The 21,468-nt window shown below is 38.3% G+C and overlaps 2 protein-coding genes across 2 annotated transcripts; one reads left to right on the top strand and one right to left on the bottom strand.

Moving 5' to 3' along the window:
* The first annotated feature begins 4,461 nt into the window (after window positions 1-4,461).
* Window positions 4,462-13,465, top strand: LOC133295486 (protein REVEILLE 6-like). Its single transcript, XM_061494325.1, has 8 exons — window positions 4,462-4,753; window positions 6,815-6,872; window positions 9,762-9,885; window positions 9,969-10,136; window positions 10,621-10,722; window positions 11,422-11,531; window positions 11,771-11,830; window positions 12,968-13,465. The coding sequence occupies exons 1-8, from the start codon at window positions 4,521-4,523 to the stop codon at window positions 13,064-13,066; spliced, it is 954 nt and encodes a 317-aa protein (XP_061350309.1). The 5' UTR covers window positions 4,462-4,520; the 3' UTR covers window positions 13,067-13,465.
* A 4,286-nt stretch (window positions 13,466-17,751) lies between these two features.
* On the bottom strand, window positions 17,752-19,527 carry LOC133295488 (uncharacterized). The gene has a single exon (XM_061494327.1). It carries the CDS (start codon window positions 19,525-19,527, stop codon window positions 17,752-17,754), a length of 1,776 nt encoding a protein of 591 aa, XP_061350311.1.
* Between the last annotated feature and the right edge of the window lie 1,941 nt (window positions 19,528-21,468).

Here is a 21,468-nt window from a genome sequence, read left to right as displayed (position 1 = left end):
CCAATTTCTCTGAAGCATGCAAAATGGAATTAAAGTCCCCAATCAGCAGCCAAGGTTCATTAATGGACTGACTAATGAGATCCAAATCATTCCAAAGAGTTTTCCTCTCCAAACGCCTAGGGCTTCCATACAGAAAAGTAATAAACTTACACTTTAACGATTCCAGATAATGCACCCGAGTGTGAACATACTAGTGATGGGGTTTGGATAATCTCCATCTTAATCACATTTGCATCCCAAAGGATCCATATTCCCCCTGAATAGCCTAAGGTCTCCTGTTTGAAGTAATTAGGGAAGCCAAGCTGCTTGATAATTTTGTCACCTTTCAAGCCATTTATTTTAGTCTCCAAGAGAGCCATAACATCAATTTTAAAACAAAACTTTAAATCTCTAATGAGGGTAGGAAAGCCCTTTATACCTATCCCTCTGCAGTTCCAAGTACAGACAGATATATAAAACAAAAGAAAATAAAAAGATAGGGTAATTCCCTTAAGAGCTCTTACTTTAAATTTGAGTAAGAGTAGGTCCCACCTAATTCAGAAGAGTCTCATCAAAAGCCTGCTCATTCTGAGCCTGAGAAACTGTTCCTAACAGATCAAGGACATTGACACCTTTCTCCTTTTTCCCCTATTGGATAAGCAGTCCATCAGATTTGTCCCTAGAGACAGAGCTTGGCTTTCCTTTCTCTTTGGTCTTTCTAGATGACTTGTACGGGCCCTCCAAAACAGTATTGGGAGATTTGTTCTCAATCCCAATTTTCCTCTGCACAAGAGTAGCAGAGCCTCTGCCTTTGTCTTTACCTTCCTTAGTTGGAGTTTTCCTAGCCTTACTTTCTAACGATTTAGTATTTTTCTGAGTATTTAGATTGCTAGAAGCAGCTATCTCCACCATGAAAATTGGGTTTTTCCCAGTCTTCTTAGCTTGAAGGGCTATCTCAGCAGATGCTGACTTTGGGATAGTAGTAATGGCATGCTCTGTCTCCATCTGGGTTACATTATTTTCACATTCCCCTTTATCCATCACCCCTTCAAAGTGAGAGACCAATTCCCCCCTAGTATTTCACCTCCCTTACCGTCGTTTGTGGCCTTAGCTAGAATAGCCTTCAACTTCCTTCCTCTAGGTTGTCTCTGGATAACCATCCAGTTCCCAAACGCCTCATCCGGCTTCCTTTCCACCTTGGCTTGCTCATAACTGATGTTGCTCGCATCCACTTGATGTTCTCCTCCCCCTTCCTTCTGGCCACCCTTACTTTTAGAGCATTGGTCTTTCCTGTGCCCGCATACCCCAAACTTGAAACAGATTAAGTGTAGACCTTCAAATCCCACATGGAAGACCCTGTCCCCTATTTTGAACTTGGATAGAAAGTTTCTCCTGAGGTCAACTTCCACACATATACGAGCAAAACGAGCTATCTTTGTAATTACTTCTAACCTAGAGTCACTTTTACGAAGGGAATTCCTATCTACCTTAAGAGTTTTTCCAAAATTGTTACCAATCTTCCAAAGGTGATGAACAATGTATAACTCTATAGGTAGCCCAGGAATCCTAATCGACACCGCCAGTTTTTTGAATTGTTCATCGCATGGGTCAAAACATGGCCTCTATCTTTGGACCACCACATAATGGTCATTCACAAACCATGGCCCTTCTTCTAACACATGGCAATAATCATTGTCATCTTAGAATCTCAGCAGCAAATAACCATTATCTAGATCAATAAGTTCGAAGGAACTCATCAGATTCCACAACCTCTGGAGCCTTGCCATTAGGAATCTTGTGGAAATTCATTTTCACAGCAGCTTAATAATAAGTGCTTTGCGCCATTGCTTGCAATCCTTTTTGTGTTAGGCCTTAGAGATATGGTAAGTCAGACATAGAGGATCATCCGAAGGATCTTGGGGAATCTCCTCCATTAGATCATCCAACTCTTCCTGCCTCTTTTGCCTAGTCAACCAATCCTCCTCTTCACTGTCAGAGTTACCTCCTCCATTCAGCTTCAATAGCTTGTCCTTGTAGGACACCACTTTACTACGTGAGCCATTAATAAGCTTTGATGCTCTCTTATCTGCTTGCATGGGGCTAACAGAGGGTGAATCATCCTCTCCCTCTCCTTTTTCAAGCATTTGGTCATTCATGCTTGAATCCTCCATCACATCCCCTTCTCGTCTTTTTCCACGTCATTGAGACACATCCTCTTTCGATGGCACTCTCTCTCTCTCTCTCATTCCCTTCTCTTCGTTTTCCTTAGTTGATGGCTGCTTCATCACCGTCTCGATCTCCATTTGCTCAAGAACAGAAAAAAATGAAAATCACACAAAAAAGAAAAAACCCCAGCAGAACGGGAAAAATCACGCGCATGAGTCTACGCGTCTAACCCATATTTTATTTTCTTGCCAAAGTTTATATATAAATAGAGAAGGTATTGAAGTCTTGGAGCATCAAACAAGTATTTAAGATAGTTCTTCTTAGAAGATAGAAATAGAGTTCCTCCACATAGGTGAGAAATAAATTCTCCAAGTGAGAGATATTAGTGGCTGAAGTATTTGTGTGCAAACCTCTAGTCTTGTATTAGAGGGATTATCTTTGTAATCATACTTTCATAGTGAAAATTTTCTTGGACCTATCATTCTTGTGGTTTTTACTCCTTATATTGAAGAGATTTTTCATATTAAAATTATTTTGTGTCCTTTATGTATTTTCCTTGTACTTCTTTATTTCTTCATTTTGCGACAACTTTACTAGATTTTGCAAATAGAAGTTATTTCGAGCCAAGCTCTTTAACACAACGATTATGATATTCAATAATATATAAAATTCATTTACGTCTCAACATAAATTTCTTGTCTTTCCTATCCAAAGACACTGTTCACTCCCTGCAAAATTTAGCAAATATAATTTCAGTTAAATATCAATGTAAGAATAATGTAAAGGCAATCCACTCAATCAAAGCGAAGAAAAAATTATGCTCTTATAGCATATTCCTAGCCATGAATGAAATACAGGGTTTTCTTTTTTTCTTTTCTTGTTTTTTGGTAATGAGGAAATATCTCAATATGAAATGAAAGCGAATTGAGAATTGAACAGAAAAAAATGCAGATAATAATATTTTTAGTCAAAGTTTTAAAAGACATCATCAACATTAATAAAATGTCAGAATATAAGTTTATAAAAAAAAAAGTCAGAATATAATGTATTCTCTGGGGTGGTGTTTGGTTGAAGAGATTTGAAAATTTCCCTATACAAATGAACTTGGCAATCCAGAAAGTCATTGTTTGGTAGAGAGATTCATTGAAGTTTCCCATCTATGCTATTTGCATAGAATTTCCCCATTTGGTCATAGAAAGCCAGCCATTGTCACTGTTTAGAATCTGAAGTTGGTGGTGGTTTTCTGTGGATAGCTGGGTAAATTGGAAAATGACAAAATAAAACAGACCAAAATACCCTCTGATTCTTGAAGACAGATGCTAGACATTATCTTCAGCGCTCTTGTCTTTGTTTGAGTGCAGAAGCTTATCTTACATGGACCACACGCACAACAAATTTTGTCCCTTATCATAAATCCCATTTCGCAGATGTTTACAAATGGGATTTACAGGAGCATTGAACATAGAACAACTATCAACTCAAAGAACCAGAGAATTTCCATTGCGCATTTAACTGGCCTGAAATGAACACAGTTGTTGGTCCAGTATCAAGCCTTGGTACTCCTGAAAGACCTGCAATGGATTCCATTCACGCAAGCAGCAACAATAATCATACACGGATGTCATCAGGATCCAAAACAATCATTTTTTAAACTTGAAATGTATTTACTGACTTTGCCTAAGAATGAAAGATTATTCATGTACACAGAATGATTATGGCATCAAATATGTATTCTTCAAATAGTTGTCTGAAGTGTGCCCCCCCCCCCCAACTTGTAGTTTTCGTATTTAATATTCGTTACTGAATGCAGAGTGTGTTTTTGTTTATAATATTTAAATGCAGTTCGTAATACTAACTATCTTTATTCATGTGTTTTTTATTTTTCTAAAAATTTTAAAAATAGGGATATTTTCGTAATTGTCACTTATTTCTCTATCTATATTTTATCTCAAACTAAACATAGACTTTATAAATCTTATCTAATTTGCCCAGTAAATTTTTTTCCAACCCAAACAACTTTTTTTACATTTTCCTACCAAACTCACTTTCTAACCATTTTCCTATCAATTACATTTTTCTAGTATTCAAAAAATTTCTCCTCAACAAAACGTCCCCTGAGAGGAAAATAGTGTACACGTGTTTGGCTAAGCTTAAGTTGCAAAGTTTACCTAAATTAGAGCCTCTCTTACAATGCTCACGTGGCAATCGACCATTGGTCCACGTATAATACCAACCATAAACCGCGCCGCATCAAGCAACAACAGTCCTTAACCTTGGCGAATCAGAAGAACAAAGATATCTCTTGTATAAATTGCCGTGTGTTTCGCCGCAAAACCATAGACTCTCTCTCCTCTTTCTCTCTCTAAAATCTTCGAATGGTATCCAAAAACCCGAACCCGCCCGAGGGCTTCTACTTGGATCCGAGTGGCATGGCTCTACCGGGGCTCGCCCCCTTCGCCTCCGTGTCCGCCGCCGCTGCCACGGCGGTTTCCGCCACGAACTCGTTGGAGGACGCCGCCAAGAAGATCCGCAAGCCCTACACTATCACCAAGTCAAGGGAGAACTGGACCGAACCCGAACACGACAAGTTCCTCGAAGCCCTTCAACTGTAATGTTCACTCTTTTTTATTTATTTCTTTATTTATTTTTTTATTTTTTTGGCTTTCAATAGTTAGTGATTAAATTTTAGTTTTCAGTTGAGACATTGGTTAGCGGAGTTTATATCTGTGTGTGCGTGTGTTCAGTGATGGTTATGTGTGTGGCATATGCTGAATTGTGTGTAATTATAGAGAATTTAGGGTTTTTCAGATGGGTTTGGTGGGGGAGAGGAATTTGGGGTTTTTCTTTTATAAGTGTGAAGGTGTTGGAATGGAAATGGTAAATGGGTAGGTTAAATTTTGATTTTTGATGCTGAGTTGACACAATGGAACAATAGTGAATTTTAAGTTTCCTATTGTTTATTTTAGCTTAGTTTAGAAAGGATGAAAAAGTGGTGCTGTATTTGAGAGAGCCAGATTCTTTTATTTTTGAAATGTTTTTGTTAGAAGCTGTAATGTGACATATATATTTCTTCCTTTTGGTGTCGAAATATTTTTTTTTTTTGTTCAAACCCGGTCTGGCATACGAGCCACTTTGAAGTAGTTGAATTTGAGATATCAAATTCGGCAAGTGATAGAGCAAGGATGTAAAGGGAGGTTGGATATTGACAAGGAGAGAGAGTGGGGACAATGCTCACTAGCTTTATATTAGATCTAGAATTGCACTTAAAACTAAAGTTGGTTGAACTTACATTAGAATCCTCTGATTACTTATAATACAATTGTGGTTGTGGGTTCAACGAGTTGAAGATGGCTTCCTGCTTCCTTTCTGACCAGTAGTTACCCTTGTCTCATAAATGCATACACCCTGACAAATTGGACTAACCTTTTTGAACTATAAACTATTTACTATTTTGACTCTGATCTTTCCATTTTTAATTAGAATGAAAAAAAAAAAATTAATAAACAAATGATTGAGATAGAATAGGTGCAATTAGATCCAAAGATATTGGCAATCACAACTGGGAAAAAAATAGATAAGAATAATATCTGAAAAGAAAAGGATTAATGGACTACTTAATCTAAAACAGCATTTAGCATGATATAAAGATTAACTTGGTTCGTAACCAATAATCATACCAAGAATGCCTATATGTTGACAATATGTTTCTTCTCCTTGGGATTGCATTAGCATAGTAAGTGTATTATTTGTCCATGATACTATGCAGAATTAACTAAAGCCATGTTGCTGTAGATGCCTTTTACTTTAATTTCATATGGCCATATTAGGAAAATTATTACCTTTTTTTTGTAGAAGGAAATATTATAGAAGGAAGAAATAGAAAATACATCTGGGAGGAAGATAAGAATGCCTCCTGAAATGAAAAATGAGAAGAAACAAGGGAGCCAAAGTAGCTAAGAAATGCAACAAAGTGTTAGAGAATAATATAAATCATTAAAAAGGCCCTCACCCAGTACCTTAAGGTTTTGGGTTGAATTGATTCTTTACATGGTATCAGAGTTTCAGTGTCTATAAGATCACGAGTTCGATCCTCACCGCCTCTCACTTTCAAGTGGAATTAAATAAGCACAAGGTAAAATCAAAAAAATTGGACCTGTGCAATATCCACGCTTCAAGCCCAAAGGGCTCTTGCGTGAGGGAGTGTGTTACAGAATAATATAAACCATTAAAAAGGCCCTCATCCATCACCTTAAGGTTTTGAGGTAAATTGGTTCTTTACACAAAGCTGTGCAATTTGTCTTTGCCTTCAAGTAATAGAACTTCCCTGAAACATCCATGAGGGCACCAAAGAGAAGCCATATACACAACACACTCCAATAACTAATTAAAGGTAGAGAGACACCCTTGAAAAATATGGGTATTTTTCTCCAGACAAATAAACCAAATTATTATATTTTTATAATTTTGAATTTTGATAACAACTGAGAGCGTTGCAAATCATTGCTTCCATATGGTGGAGAGCTTCATTGAAAGGTCAAAGCTTAGTTCCTAAATGATATTTAGTGTTTCGAATTAAATCTAAATGTGTTTGTTACTCCCCTTTCTTGGTCTTAGTGTCGCCATTTTGCATTGTCCTCACATTGTTTTGTTCCTTTCTTTCTGTATCTAGGTTTGACCGTGACTGGAAAAAGATTGAAGCATTTGTTGGGTCAAAGACTGTTATACAGGTAATTCCAAAAAAAAACAGAAGTTTCTTTCTTCTCGAGAAGTTCATCATTATCTTTGATATTTCATGTTTTTGAGTCTAGATCATTCATTTTAGTTTGTAACTTTTAAGTATCCCTTTTCTCATTTTCTTTTTAAATTTTGTTTATGTTCTCGGTGTTTTGGGAGGGAAGTCAACAGAGCCATGGCAAGAAAAGGGATATTCTCTGATAAAAAACAGTTCCAGGTGATCTGCCATGTTTATGTACCATGAGAAGGTTAAAAGTAAATTGGTAGGAGAAAATCCATGATGTTGAAATGTGGTTAATTGGTTGTGTTGCTTTCAAATTTAACCAATGGAACTATAGCATATTGGAAATGAAATGTTGAAAAATAGACCTGCTTCTTGATCACACTGTTACTAGATCTTATGCTCCTTGGTTTTTCATATCATTCTCACTGTCATATCATGCTTTACTGCTCTGGTAGGAATGGTTTGTTCACCCCTGGTCCGTAAAAAAATTATTTTATGAGACAAAAACTGTTAAATCTAATACCCACTCTATCCCACTGTTCATTTGAGGCAAGGTGCTTCAATTTAAATTTCATTTTTGAGGTATTAGTGTGAGTTCCATATGCACGCTATACAATCAATGTTGTTAAAACGTAGAGTTTACATAGAAACGGTAGGGGTGAGCAAAAACGTAAAATCGTGAAACGTAAATGAAACATAAGAGTTTACTACGTACCAAAAAAATATATACATCCAACATATATAAGACCAGATCACAACAAAAGGAAAATATACATCCATCACGAATTTAAGTCCAAACACAAAAGGAAATAAAAAATAAGTTCAAATTCAGTCATCATAATACATATTAAAATCAAAAGGTAGCATTGCTTACACTTACTGAAGTCAGAGTGCTACTACTATCAACAGCACTTGATGAATTTAAGCCATATGATTTCAAATTATATTTAATCAAAGTTTCCTCCAAAAACACAATAAATAATAAAATAACTTTCAGACTTTCAGCCAAGAAACGAAACTAAGAAGCAAACCAAATAATAAAATATAAAGTGGGTGGAATATATAATATTTAAAAAAGGTGCCATCATGCTAACCAAAAAATAATAATAAAATAAAGGAAATAGTATGCAGATGGACAAAAGGTTGGCTCCTGCGAAGATGGTTTAATAAAGGAGCAAAACAAATAATAAAATAAGAGGTGTGGGTGTGGTATAAGATGGTTTAACAAAGACACAAAACAAAAAATAAAACAAATAACAAAGAATGCTGCAAAGACGGTTTAACAAAGGAATGGTATGTAGCTGGAGCGAAAGGTTGAAAATGGGCATACTTTTAAGCAGAGATGCTCGTCGCTTGTGAACAGGTGCGCTGGAGCAAAACACAGCAACACGAACAGAGAAGGGTGAGCTAATAATGCGACTGGGTGATGAAAAAGCAAGGACTGCAGTGCTGACCAGCCCTCTCGTCGCTTATGAATAATAACGCACTGAGAAGAGACGCGGAAAGAATAGGGCTTTTCTTCTTTCTTTTTTTCTTTTTTTTTCAGATCGTAGTTAACTCGGTAAACTCGCCGAGTTAACTCGCGTTTCAACCGTTTCTACCCAAATCCCGTTTCAACTACCGTTTCAACACGTTTTCTTCCCAAAAAATGTAAAAATGTCCGTTTCTACGATTTGGAATGACGTTTTAACAACCATGTATACAATGCAAGTTGTTGCGTAGTGAAGTTATTCTGTTTTCTACTACTTTATTGAAGAGCTCTGGTAAAACGATGGTTTGTCCCATGAACAATAACATTAGGCTTAGATATTAACATTTAACACTACAGGTGCTTTCTCTCTCATTTCAGCCACTTTATGATCTAGGCTAATAATATATATGCCATTTTAACTATTTGATTTTTAAGGATTTGGATCTTTTCATGTTCATTCTCTCATGTTATGAGAGAGAAAGGCACAGATGCAATTTTAATGGACCCTACACAAATAATGGTGGGTCCAATTATAGTTACTTTTGCCTTTTTGGTCTTTCTCGCTCTTAACATGAGAGGGTCCAAATCCAATTTCTAATCCTTTATTACATGTTTATAACCACCTTACATAAGTTTGTTGTTTTCTGAAACATTGTGAAGGACCAACTGTCCTAAAAGCTTATCTGTTGCATGCAGGCAGATCCAGGAATGGTTTTTTTTTATCTTTAACATGCCTCCACATTTGAGAACAAAACATGGACAAAGCACAGGCCCGTATGTCTTATGCTAAAAATCAATTAAGTTAAGAAAAATGGGGACAACAAAGATCAAACTCCTAATTACTTAGTCATAGAGGCTTTGTAGCCATGATAGAAAACCAACTACCCTCAAATCTTAAACTGTTGGGTGCAGGGTTGGTAATGGTTTTTACCTCTGATGAGAAAATAATGCAAATTGCTTTTTATGGCGTATAGGTCTTTTGATTAAAACAAGGCACAAAATGCCAACAGGGAGCAATATTAGTTATTTTTTCCAGAAATTGTTAGAAAATATTTTATGCTGTTTATTAGTTGAGTACCTGCAGGATGGGGAGCCGCACAATGTATAGTGTTGTCACCATGTGACCCCCGGGTCATAGGTTTGATTCTTGTAATCAGCCTCTAGCAAATGCAAGGTAGGGCTGCCTAATATAGCCCTTCCATGGACCTTCCGCATAGTGGGAGCTTTATAGCACCAGGTTGCTCTTTTGTTGGTTGAGTGTGCACAGCTGAGCTGGCTTGAAAGATCTGAACGTATATGAATGTTTGAGTTGTTGGGGCTTCTGTTATTTTATTTTATTTGAGTTAAAATTTATATGCATACCTCAATTTAAGAAGGACTAAAAAATGATTTCTGCTAATTTTGTAGATACGTAGCCATGCACAGAAATACTTTCTAAAAGTTCAGAAGAGTGGGGCAAGTGAACATCTTCCTCCACCCAGGCCTAAAAGAAAAGCTGCCCATCCATATCCTCAGAAAGCTTCCAAAAATGGTCATAATCTTGCACCATTTTTTTTTTCTATGACACAATTTAAATGCTGTTGTATCTAATAATTTGTATATGATATTTGGCAGCTCCTGTACTCTCACAAGTATCAGGATCTTTTCAATCTTCATCTGCTTTGCATGAACCTGGATATATCGTGAAGCATGATTCCTCACCAATGCTTAAAACTCCTATAATGAACACTGTGGTGTCTTCCTGGTCAAACAACACCATGCAAACAACCAATTTATTGCATGGTATTAAATGCTATGATTTCCTGTACCATTTTCCATATATATCATCCTGGAATTTTGTTCATGAATATAAAGAACCAATTCAACCCAAAACCTTAAGGTGTTGGGTGAGGGCTTTTTTCAATGGTTTATATTATTTTCTCTAACACACTCCCTCACGCAAGAGCCCTTTGGGCTCGAAGCATGGATATTACACAGGCTCAATTTTTGGTTTACCTTGTGCTTATTTTAATTCCACTAGAAAGTGTGGGGCGGTGAGGATTGAACTCGTGACCTTGTAGTCACTGAAGTTCTGATATCATGTAAAGAATCAATTTAACCCAAAACCTTAAGGTGTTGGGTGAGGGCTTTTTTTTTTAATGGTTTATATTATTCTCTAACAATGAAAATAATTGACTTAGTTTGTTAAAGATACTTGTTACCTTAAAAATGAAGAAAAAGGATACTAACTACTTTCTTGTGTTTGCAATATTATATCGTGTTGCAGTGCCAAAAGTGAAAAATTCTTGCAGTAGCAAGGAAAGCACACCTAGAGTGCCGCCAGTTGGTGAATCTAATGGTCAAGGGAATAATAGCAAGCCACTGAGAGGCAAGGCTTTAGTGAATTTGCTTGATAATTTCAAGTTGATTTTCTTTGATAGTTACATGTGTGCACAGCAAGGTTAAGAAGTGTTGTTATAAACATAATTTGTGCTGACAGAGGCTTATAATGTATATTTCAGCATGTATATATGGTTGCTTTACACCAGATTCATATCCAAAAAATTACGTTGTGTGGTGTCAGAAGTAACTTAAATTTCAATCAACTTCTTGGATGTGGATCTTGATAATCATTGTCTGTGCATCAAAATTATCACTTCAACTGTGATTTAACTGCAAGGCTGAAAAATACTAAGTTGTCAGCTTTTATTTGAATTCGATGGTACTCCTCAAATAATGCTGAAAAACTTATGTATTTCTCGGATTTTCTCAACAGTCCCTTAAATTTATTACATTTGATGCAATCCTGTATCTCGAACATATTGTCATTTTCGTATTTATTTACCATGTGAATGTAATAGTCTATGGTGTTTTTCTTAGTTTCATGACTCATTTCATTTAATATTTATCATGTCTTGAAAGCTGTCTGGGAGTTCTACAAACTCCCAATTTGACCCATACAGACTCATTTAAAATTCATTTTTTCTTGTCATTCAAGTTTCCTCTTTATGGTATTGTTGCTTTTATGTTTATCATTGGCGTGATAGTTTAATTAGCATTTTAACAATTTTTTTTCTTTTTAATGCAGTTCTTCCGGATTTTAATCAGGTATATAGCTTCATTGGCAGTGTATTTGATCCAAATGCAACTGAACATCTGCAGAAACTAAAAAAGATGGACCGTATAGATGTTGAGACGGTATGCATGTGTTGTTTTGGTCCAAACTTTGCTATTATGTTCGGCTAGATATTTTTTGTTGTTACTTTTTGGTAAATTGCTTTTTCATATGCTTGAGGCAATCAATTGCCTACTCCTTAAGTTTACATTTAAGCTTTATTTGAACCTGACTGTTTATTGATTTGTGTCAACTACAATTGTACAAATGAATTATGCTTTTTATGGAGTACTTACAAATGTATGGCCTTGGCTCTATTTAGGTGTTACTGTTGATGAGAAACCTGTCTGTCAATTTAACTAGCCCAGATTTTGAGGATCATGTAAGTATTATGTCACTGATCTTTAGATTGCTATAAATATCAAGCATGTCATGATGATTATATGCCTCTAATGGACCCGGTAGATGCACCATGAGAGACCATTTTGATGAAGTGTTACCTTTTTTTTTTTTTTGGTTTCATTTTTACTGCTCTCATTTGTAGTAAGATTTTTGGTAGTTCTATATGTTAGAGAAAAATATAAACCATTAAAGAGGCCTTCATCCAACGCCTTAAAGTTTTGGGTTGAAGTAACTTCAGTGACCATAAGGTCACGAGTTCGATCCTCACCGTCTCCCACTTGTGGAATTAAATAAGTATAAGGTAAAACCAAAAAAAAAATTGGACCTATGCAATATCCACGTTTCATGCCCAAAGGGCTCTTATGTGAGGGGGTGTATTAGAGAATAATATAAACCATTAGAAAGACCTCCACCCAACGCTTTAAGGTTTTGGGTTGAAGTGGTTCTTTAGTACTATAGCAAGTCATCTTATACTACATATGTATTTTTTTCTTCTCTCCTATTAGTGAATTTCTTTTATCATCTCATCATAGGGAACAAAAGAAAAAAAGTACAAAGGATTCTTGGCAAAAATATTTGAACTCAGAAACAATTATCTATAGTGGTTACTCATTAACCACTTTTTGAACATAGTTAACTAGTTGAGTAGTTACAAGGCATGTCAACTGCCTTGTCTACAGCATTTTATTTCTCATCCTACTATCTTGTTTTCTTTTTCATCTTGTCCCTGACCTGGGATCTATCAAGATTCAAGAAACACAAAACTCCTCTGTTATCAGTTATTCTTTTACTATACACATCTTTTACCCCCAACCTAATACTTTTATATTTGCCATTATATTTGAAGGTTTTGAATATAATGTTTCTTTTGTATGAGGAATGCATTCCTTGCCTCTCATTACTTCTTAAAACAAGCAGAAACATCTCACAAAGTGCATGTTAAGATAGTATATTAATATGTCAAGAGTTTGAAATTTTTATCACTAATATCCCTTCTGTAGTTAATTGGCTGAAAAGGCATCCTATCAAATGTTAAACGGAAAGAGAAATGGTAATGACATTTTTATATATGTTGGTCGGCCTCTTTACTGATGTGCATGTTGCATAATTTATGCAGAGAAAGTTGCTTTCATCATATGAGGTTGAAGAGGACACAGATAACTACATCAATGCAGATAGACCCATGCACGATGAGGAGTTGAAGAGTGCTACTTAATTAGATGGGGTGGAAGCAGAAATGGACTCATACTTCAGCTACTGAATACAGTCATGGTTTCATTATTTTGCATGAGGAAAGATGCGTTGGGAAGGCAACAAGCTGAGAGGTTCCAGTCACAGCCAAATGCTGCTCTAGTTTGTTATTATTGTCGCTTGTCATCTCAACTGAGCAAGGCATTTATTCTCATCAATCATTTTGATGTCATGTATATATGAATCAACCTATTATAAAAGAAAATGTGAGAGTATATAGTTTTTCATAGTTTTGTTAGGTCACCACAGCACCTAAGATTTGTGTATTATATTTAAGCAAACATCAAATATCTGTAAACAAGAATATTTTATTCCTGTAGTCCGTAGACAATTAATTAAATCTATCCAGTGTTATAATTTTAAGCGCTGGATTGGAAATGAATTATTAGAAGATAAGAACTCAATTAAGATACCAAACTTGGCACAATGGGGAGTGGAACCTATTTCTTTTGGTCTAAAAGTTGTGTTTTGTTTAACCTGTGACTCGTTAAAGAAGCAATGATATTGAGATTTGGGTCTGTTAAGCTGGTGAAGACTGAACAATTTCAGTGAAAGATTTAAAAGTAAATATCACTTTTCGTTCTTGACAAATTTCACGAAGTCCTTATTGGTCCCCAACAATAAAAAGGCTATGTTAGGTCCTTGATTTTGGAAAAAAAGTGCCACGTTTGTTCTTATGTTAGTTGGCATCCAACGGACAAACTAACGGAGCACATGTGGAACGTTAGTTTCCTGAGTCACTAACGTTACAAGTCACGTTGGATGAATAAACGACGTCGTTGTGTATATGTGAAGGTTAGCAGCTGTAATTAGAAGCGGACGACGTCGTTTCTGTAAAGGAGACATCTTCCACCTTGGTCTTAACTTAGTTGACACACTCAGACAACAAGAAGTAACTTCTCCATACCCCCCCTTTTCCTCTGCTCGTGAGCTACATTTCGGTGAAGGTTGTGAGGAACGGTGGTTTGTGGGTCAACATCTCCTCTGTAGTTGCAAGGATTTGGAAGTAGTGTGGATATTTGGTCAACATCAGAAAAACGGTTGTGAGTGTGGTCACATTCGAAAAAGGTACGTGCAACAAGTCATTTCTTTATTATCTGTGGTCCCCTTTGTGAATGAGTCATTGTTTTTTGTTTAATGTGGTCCCCCATGTGCGGTACCTGGTAAAGATATTGTTAGGGTTTTATTTTGTACGAAACTTGTTGCATATGGTCCCCTTTTCGTTTTTTATATTTGCTATGTGTAGTGTTTTGTGGACCCAAGTGTTGTGTTAATCGACTGCGTGGCCATTTTAAAAATCTCTATGTGGTTGTCCCTGACTGTTACAAGATTATTGTAATATTGATAAATCATGATTGGTTATATGATACTGTAAAATAATGCAATTGTAGTCTAAAAAATGTTTGTGTTATGTTTTCTATGCAGATGGATGAATATATAGTCATAAGATATCATCTTGGGTGTAAGGGGTTTAGATCTGGGAAGAGGATAGAATTGTGAATAGGAAAAGATAGAGAGAAAGAGAGGGAGTTTGTCCAACGATTTTCTGAATATCTTCCTTCACTCCTTCCCCGTGGGCTATATAACTATTCTGTTACAATCCTTCCTCTTGTTTCTTTTTAATTTCTAATTACATAAAACAACAGATACAAAATACTAATTTGGGCCATTTAGTCATTGAAAATAGTCTTTCAAGTATCCAAGTTGTCTTTTATCCCGATTGGGCCTACTAAGTGCTAGCCCACTGGATTGGTGCGTAACATCCCTTTCACCATCAGAACCAATCTCGTCCTCGAGATGTGCTTGCCCCATTGAGGCTCCTTGTGTTGGGTTGAGCTGAATGGACGACCCACGTGTGTTGTCGGTGGGAACGTTCTAGAGGCTTGGAGAAAGAGGAATCCAACTAGCCTCCATTAATTTCTGAGTGGTTGGGATTATGTGTGTTGTGTCAGACGGGTTGATACTATTGGTTGTGTCTGCAGCCACATTAATTAGCTCCTCTTTCCCCAAATCATACGTTGGAGGAATGGTCTGTCTCAAAAAATCACTTGCCAGTCTTGTTTCAGAGCTATCAAACTCGCCCTCTTCGTTCTGCCTCACAGCTGAAGGCTGGTCCTTTGAAAAGTTTTTTCCCATGACAACTATTTTGTCTTCCCAAGTTGACTCCTCCGGAGGTAACCCCTGCCACTGCACTAATACTTGTGGTGTCTCCCGCCCTTGCCTCCAGATGATACGCCGTGACACAATAGTTGCTGGTGCATGCATCGGTGGTGTACTATGGAGGGCTGTTGGAAAAGCGTGGATCTGGTGTTGCCTGTGAGCGATGAACGGTCTCAAAAGAGAGACATGGAAGACTGGATGGACACGTGATTCTTTCGGCAGCTTGAGGCGGTAGGCTACTGGCCCGATACGTTCTAAAATCTCGAAGGGACCATAGAACCGTAGACTAAGTTTGTGGGAAGACCGCTGATGGACTGTGAGTTGGCGGTAAGGTTGCAGTCTCAGAAGTACTTGGTCTCCGACTTGAAAGGTGTAAGCTTTTCGCTTCTTGTCTGCTTGTATTTTGATTACGGTTTGTGCTTTTCTTAAGTTTTGCTTTAATGATGCTAGGATCATGGAACGTTGGTGTAGATCTGTGTCCACAGCCTCTAACGGAGTAGATCCCAAGGTGTAGGCCAATAAACACGGCGGAGGACAACCGAAAGTGGCTTGAAATGGAGTAGTCCGAGTAGAGGGATTGAAGGCGGTGTTGTAATGGAACACAGCCCAGCTGAAGAAGCGGTGCCATGTGGTTTGGTGGTCATGCACAAAACAACAGAGGTACTGCTCCAAGATCTGATTGACCCGCTCCGTCTGGTCGTCGGATTGAGGGTGATACGCTGATGTGAAGTGAAGCATAGTTCCCTGCAGTTTGAAAAGTGTCTTCCAAAAGTCACTGGTGAAGATGGGATCAAGCTCGGAGACTATAGATCTCGGAGGGCCGTGTATCTTCCCAACAGTGTCCCAAAGTACCTGTGCGACCTTGACAGCTGAATATCTCGGTGGTAAGGCTATGAAGTGGGCGCCCTTAGTAAGTCTGTCCACCACTACCATAATATCCGTGAAACCCCCTGAGTTGGGCAAATGTGTTATAAAGTCCATGGATAAGTCTGACCAAATGGTGTCAGGGACTAAAAAGGGTTGTAGAAGACCATAAGGTGAATGGTTTGGGGATTTCGTTTTCTGGTAAGTTTCACATTGCTGTATGTACTGTTGAATGTCTTTCTTCATGTGTTTCCAGGTAAATGAAGCACCTACTATGATGAGTGTTCTTCTGATGCCAGCGTGTCCACCAATCTTGGATGAGTGAAATTGGTGGAGAAGTAGCGGTATTAGTGATGAGCTTGGTGGTACATAGATGCGGTTTCTGTTGAACAGTAATCCTTGTTTATACAACCAGTGTGGCCATTTAGTAGGATCTGTTTGTAATTCCTGTATAATGCGAGTAGCATAGAAGTCATGTTGTAATTCAGACTGTAATATGGAACTATATGTGGATGTAGGTGCACTGAGAGCCATGAGCTCTGGTATAGTGGCAGTAGTGGTAACCCCCTCCGGCTGATGTGACAAGGCGTCAGCAGCTGTGTTTGATTTACCTGGGCGATACTGAATCGTGTAAATGAACCCCAACAATTTTGCAAGAAATTGTTGTTGCTCGGGGGTTTTGATTACTTGTGACATCAAGTGATGCAAACTGCGATGATCGGTCTTGATAATAGTGGGCGTGCCCAAGAGGTATTGCCTCCACTTAGCCACCGAAGTGGTTATGGCATACATCTCCCGATAATAAGTGGATTTTGATTGCATGAGCTTGGACAGCTTTCGGGGAAAAAAAGCAACTGGATGATTTGCCTGTAACAACACCGCCCCAATGCCTACACCTGATGCATCCGTTTCCAGAATAAAAGGAAGTGTAAAATTGGGCAAAGCCAAAATTGGAGCGTTTGTTAACAAGTTTTTGAGAGCCACAAAGGCTTGCTCAGCAGTGACTGACCATTTAAAAGCATCTTTGGATAATAGGTCCGTAAGTGGTGCTGCCACAAAAGCATATCCCTTAATGAAACGACGGTAGTAACCCGATAGACAAAAAAAGCGCGTAACTGAGTGACCGATTGTGGAATGGGCCATTCTTTCACAGCTTGAATCTTAGAGGGATCCGGGGATACTCCAGCAGACGAAATAACATGGCCCAAAAACTGAATTTCTTGGACTGCAAAAGAATATTTAGACTCTTTAACAAAATACTTATGTTTTCTGAGAGTGTACAATACTTTCCTTAGATGATCGAGATGAGCTTGGAGAGATGGGTTGTACACCAGTATTTCATCAAAGAAGATAACTACAAACCGTCTCAAGAAGCTACTGAAGACATGATTCATAGTAGCTTGGAACATCGACGGAGCATTTGAAAGACTAAATGGCATCACTAAAAATTCAAAGTGGCCATTGTGGGTCCGAAATGCAGTTTTGTGGACATCAAGAGGGTTCATCCTTATCTGATGATACCCTGAACGTAGATCCAACTTACAAAAAAATTTGGGCACCATGTAGCTTATCTAGCAACTCGTCTACTGTAGGGATGGGAAACTTGTCTAGCACGGTGATCGCGTTTTAACGCTCGGTAGTCAACACAAAACCTCCATGTGCCATCTTTTTCTTCACCAAAAGAACTGGGGAACTAAAAGGAGATTGGCTGGGTCGTATCACTCCAGTATTTAACATCTCGCTCACCATGTTTTCAATCTCTGTTTTCAAGAAGTGTGGATATCTATAGGGACGGACTTGTATGGGTTTGGAGTGAGGAATCAGATTAATGTGGTGGTTGGTATTACGGTCAAGGGGTAAGGATTGGGGAGTATTGAATATATCTTGGAATTGGGTGAGGAGTTGTTGAATCGGTGGCGGTGGTAGGTGGGAAGGTTTTGGTGTATTTGTAGTGTCGGTACTGTCAAGGCACATGAAATAAGAAGACACCGAATCTTGGGATACTAATTTGTGGAGTTGTGCATTAGATATTTGGGTGGGTGAAATGGAATAGTCACCGTGTAGGGTAATAGTGGAATTACTGTGGGTAAAGGACATGGTCATCTGGGCATAATCAGTTATAATAGGGCCCAAAGTCTCCAACCATTGGATACCCAAAACTACATCCGCACCTTTGAGATCAAGCACAAGCAGATCCACAACGAATGCATGGGCTTGCAAATTCAAGGAAATTTCAAGACAAGAAGCTGTACATTGAAGAGCTTCACCATTTCCCACCTGCACTTGGAAAGGGTTAATGTGATGCAATGTTAAACCAAGAAACAAAGCCATACGATCAGTAATGAAATTGTGTGTACTTCCCCCAACCACAAGGATTTGGACTTGTTTGCCTTTGATCGTGCCTGTAAGACGAAAAGATCTTGAACTACGATGGCCAAATAAGGCATTGAAGCTGATTTCAAGTGTCACTTCAGAAACCGAATTGTCGTCTATCACCGGTAAGGGTTCAGGATCAGGATTATCATCATCACTTTCCAGATATAACAGTGTTGGACGGCCCTTGCACTTGTGCCCGAAAGAATATTTTTCGTCACAATGATAGCAAAGATTCTTCTCCCTCCTCTGTTGCATTTCCAATTGGGACAAACGACAGATGGGTATGGCTAGAATAGGATTACTATTGGTTGCAGGGGTAAGTTGTAGGGAATTTACTGTTTTAGGAGCAGATTTCCAGGCATGGTTAAATTTTTGATCAGTAGCTTGATCTTCAAAGACTCTGGCTAACGAAAAGGCTTCATGATAATCCACAGGTCTGAGGGTTAAAACAGAACGACAGATGTGTGGTTTAAGACCTGAGATAAAAATACTGCAAAGCAAAGTGGCAGATAAACCTGAGACCTTACTCACCAACTTCTCGAAAGAGGATTGGTAGTCCAGAACTGATCCCGTTTGTTGGATTTTCACCAACGCTCCAGCTGGATCATCAAATTCAGACGAACCAAAACGACGCAGCAACGCAGTGCAAAATGTTCGCCAATCAGGCATTAGGCCATTTTGATCCGCACCATAAAACCAACTTGCAGCTGGTTCATTAAGATGAAATGCTGCTAAATTCAAGTGATCTGGAAGAGGGACTTGGTAAAACGCAAAATACCTCTCAACTGCTGTGATCCACGTGGTGGGATCTCCAGAGGAGAAACGTGGAAAATCCAATTTGACCTGTCTAGATCTGGAATTTTCTCCACCTGTAGTGGGCCCCGTCAACGGACCGGACCCCAATACTCCACAGTTGTTCTGCTGTAGTTCAATCAATCGATTCAGATCCTGGTGAAAGCGATTATGAGATTCTTGAATTTGCTGCTGAGAGTCATGCAGCTGAGCTTGAGATTCCTGGAGGTCCATATGTTGTTGTTCGCGGACCAGTTCAGCCGCGTGAAACTAATGTTCGAGTGCTTCTAGTCGTTGTTGCATGTCTTGCATCCTTGTATTCTCAGCCATGATTTGGGAGGAAGAGGTTGATGAAAGCACCAAATGTAAGGGGTTTAGATCTGGGAAGAGGATATAATTGTGAATAAGAAAAGATAGAGAGAAAGAGAGGGAGTTTGTCCAACGATTTTCTGAATATCTTCCTTCACGCCCTCCCCGTGGGCTATATAACTATTCTGTTACAATCCTTCCTCTTGTTTCTTTTTAATTTCTAATTACATAAAACAACAGATACAAAATACTAATTTGGGCCATTTAGTCATTGAAAATAGTCTTTCAAGTGTCCAGGTGGTCTTTTATTCTGATTGAGCCTACTAAGTGCTAGCCCACTGGATTGGTAACAATGGGGGTGTGTTGATTAGGAATGATGAAAGGAAGCTTACTTATGTAAATAGGAGAGTGGATGATTTACCAGAGATGGATGCAGATTATGTCAACCTTCCAGAGATGGATGCAGATTATGTCAACCTTCGTGACCTTGAAACTTTGTTCAAGGGGTGTGGATATAAAAAATTTAGACAGATGTGGTGGCTTAAGCCTACTGAGAGTGATTTAGAGGTAGGGTTAAGTCTTCTTGAAAAGGACTCAGACATTGTGGAAATGGTTAAGGCTGCCTTAGGTAATGGGAACAAGGTAGATATTTATTTCGAAGATTGCATTGCAGTTCCTGACATTGTAGCACCTGCACCTGCAGAAGGGAGTGATGAGTTAGAGTGTCAAAATGGTGATGAGGAGGGGGTGTTAACTGATTCAATTGGTAGTTCAAGTGAGGTGCATATGACTTCTGCTGATGAATATGAAGAGGGAGATGGCAATGGACTGTTAAGTGATTTATATGACAGTGTAGAAGATGAGCCATATAAGCCTCCTCCATCGGGTTATGAGGACGAAACAGAGGATGAAGAGGATATGTATGCAAAAAAAAAGGCATCATGAAAAAAAGAAAAAAAAGACAGTTAACCAGCATGGCAAGGAACAAAACTTGGAAGAGGATGACCAGAATATGTCATTTGAAGAGCAGGGGTATGGTTATAATTCTGAAGAACTGAAGACTCCTCCTTCAAGTGGGGATGAGGAGGTTGAAACAACTATGTTTCCGAAGTTTAATGCAGACAATACTTTTGGTCATGTCCAACTAGAGCTTGGAATTGAGTTTGTCAGTTTAGACCACTTTAAAAATGGTGTGAAAGACTACAATATTAGTCTTGGGAGACAATTTAAGTGGGTTAAAAATGGCAAGGTAAGAGCAAGGGCCAAATGCTCAAATAAAGACTGTGAGTGGATGATATACTGTGCCTGGAACAACAAATTGAATAGTTTCCAAGTGAAGACATTCAATGATTCACATTCTTGTTGCAGAATTTTCAAAAATAAAAGGGCCAGCAGAGATTGGGTTGCAAAAAAGTTGGAGAAAAGGTTAGTCACACAGCCCAACATGACAAGGGCTGAAGCTTATGAGCATTTAAAAGAGGAATACAAGGTCCATGTACATTTGAAGAAAGTGAGCAAGGCACTTCGTAAAGCCAAAGGCAGAATAGAAGGTTATGAAAAGGAACAGTATGCCAAGTTAAGGGACTACCTAGCTGAGCTTTTGAGAAGCAATCCTGGCTCCGCTTTCCAGATGCAAGTAATACCACAACCTGTCCCTGAAAGCCCACCTATATTTTCTAAACTGTATATATGTCTTGATGCTTGTAAGAAAGGGTTCAAAGCTGATTGTAGGCTATTGATTGACCTGGATGGTTGTTTCTTAAAAGGATACTATGGGGGACAACTCTTGAGTGCAGTGGGAGAGGATGCAAACAAGAGCTTTTATGTCATTGCTTATGCAGTGGTGGACAGTGAGATGAAAGAAAA

The sequence above is a fragment of the Gastrolobium bilobum genome, unplaced genomic scaffold (assembly GCF_033153095.1).
Source record: "Gastrolobium bilobum isolate Gb01-03AN ecotype WA unplaced genomic scaffold, APGP_CSIRO_Gbil_v1 utg12887, whole genome shotgun sequence".
In the NCBI taxonomy this organism is placed as follows: Eukaryota; Viridiplantae; Streptophyta; class Magnoliopsida; order Fabales; family Fabaceae; genus Gastrolobium; species Gastrolobium bilobum.
This window is presented reverse-complemented; position numbering and strand designations above follow the sequence as displayed.

Bases quoted from the DNA above. Each gene is read 5' to 3' on its own strand.
- LOC133295486 (XM_061494325.1), top strand. From the start codon at position 4,521: ATGGTATCCAAAAACCCGAACCCGCCCGAGGGCTTCTACTTGGATCCG. The intron at 4,754-6,814 runs GTAATGTTCACT...TTCTGTATCTAG, and splicing joins TTCCTCGAAGCCCTTCAACT to GTTTGACCGTGACTGGAAAA. The intron at 9,886-9,968 runs GTCATAATCTTG...GATATTTGGCAG, and splicing joins TCAGAAAGCTTCCAAAAATG to CTCCTGTACTCTCACAAGTA.
- LOC133295488 (XM_061494327.1), bottom strand. From the start codon at position 19,527: ATGGACCTCCAGGAATCTCAAGCTCAGCTGCATGACTCTCAGCAGCAA.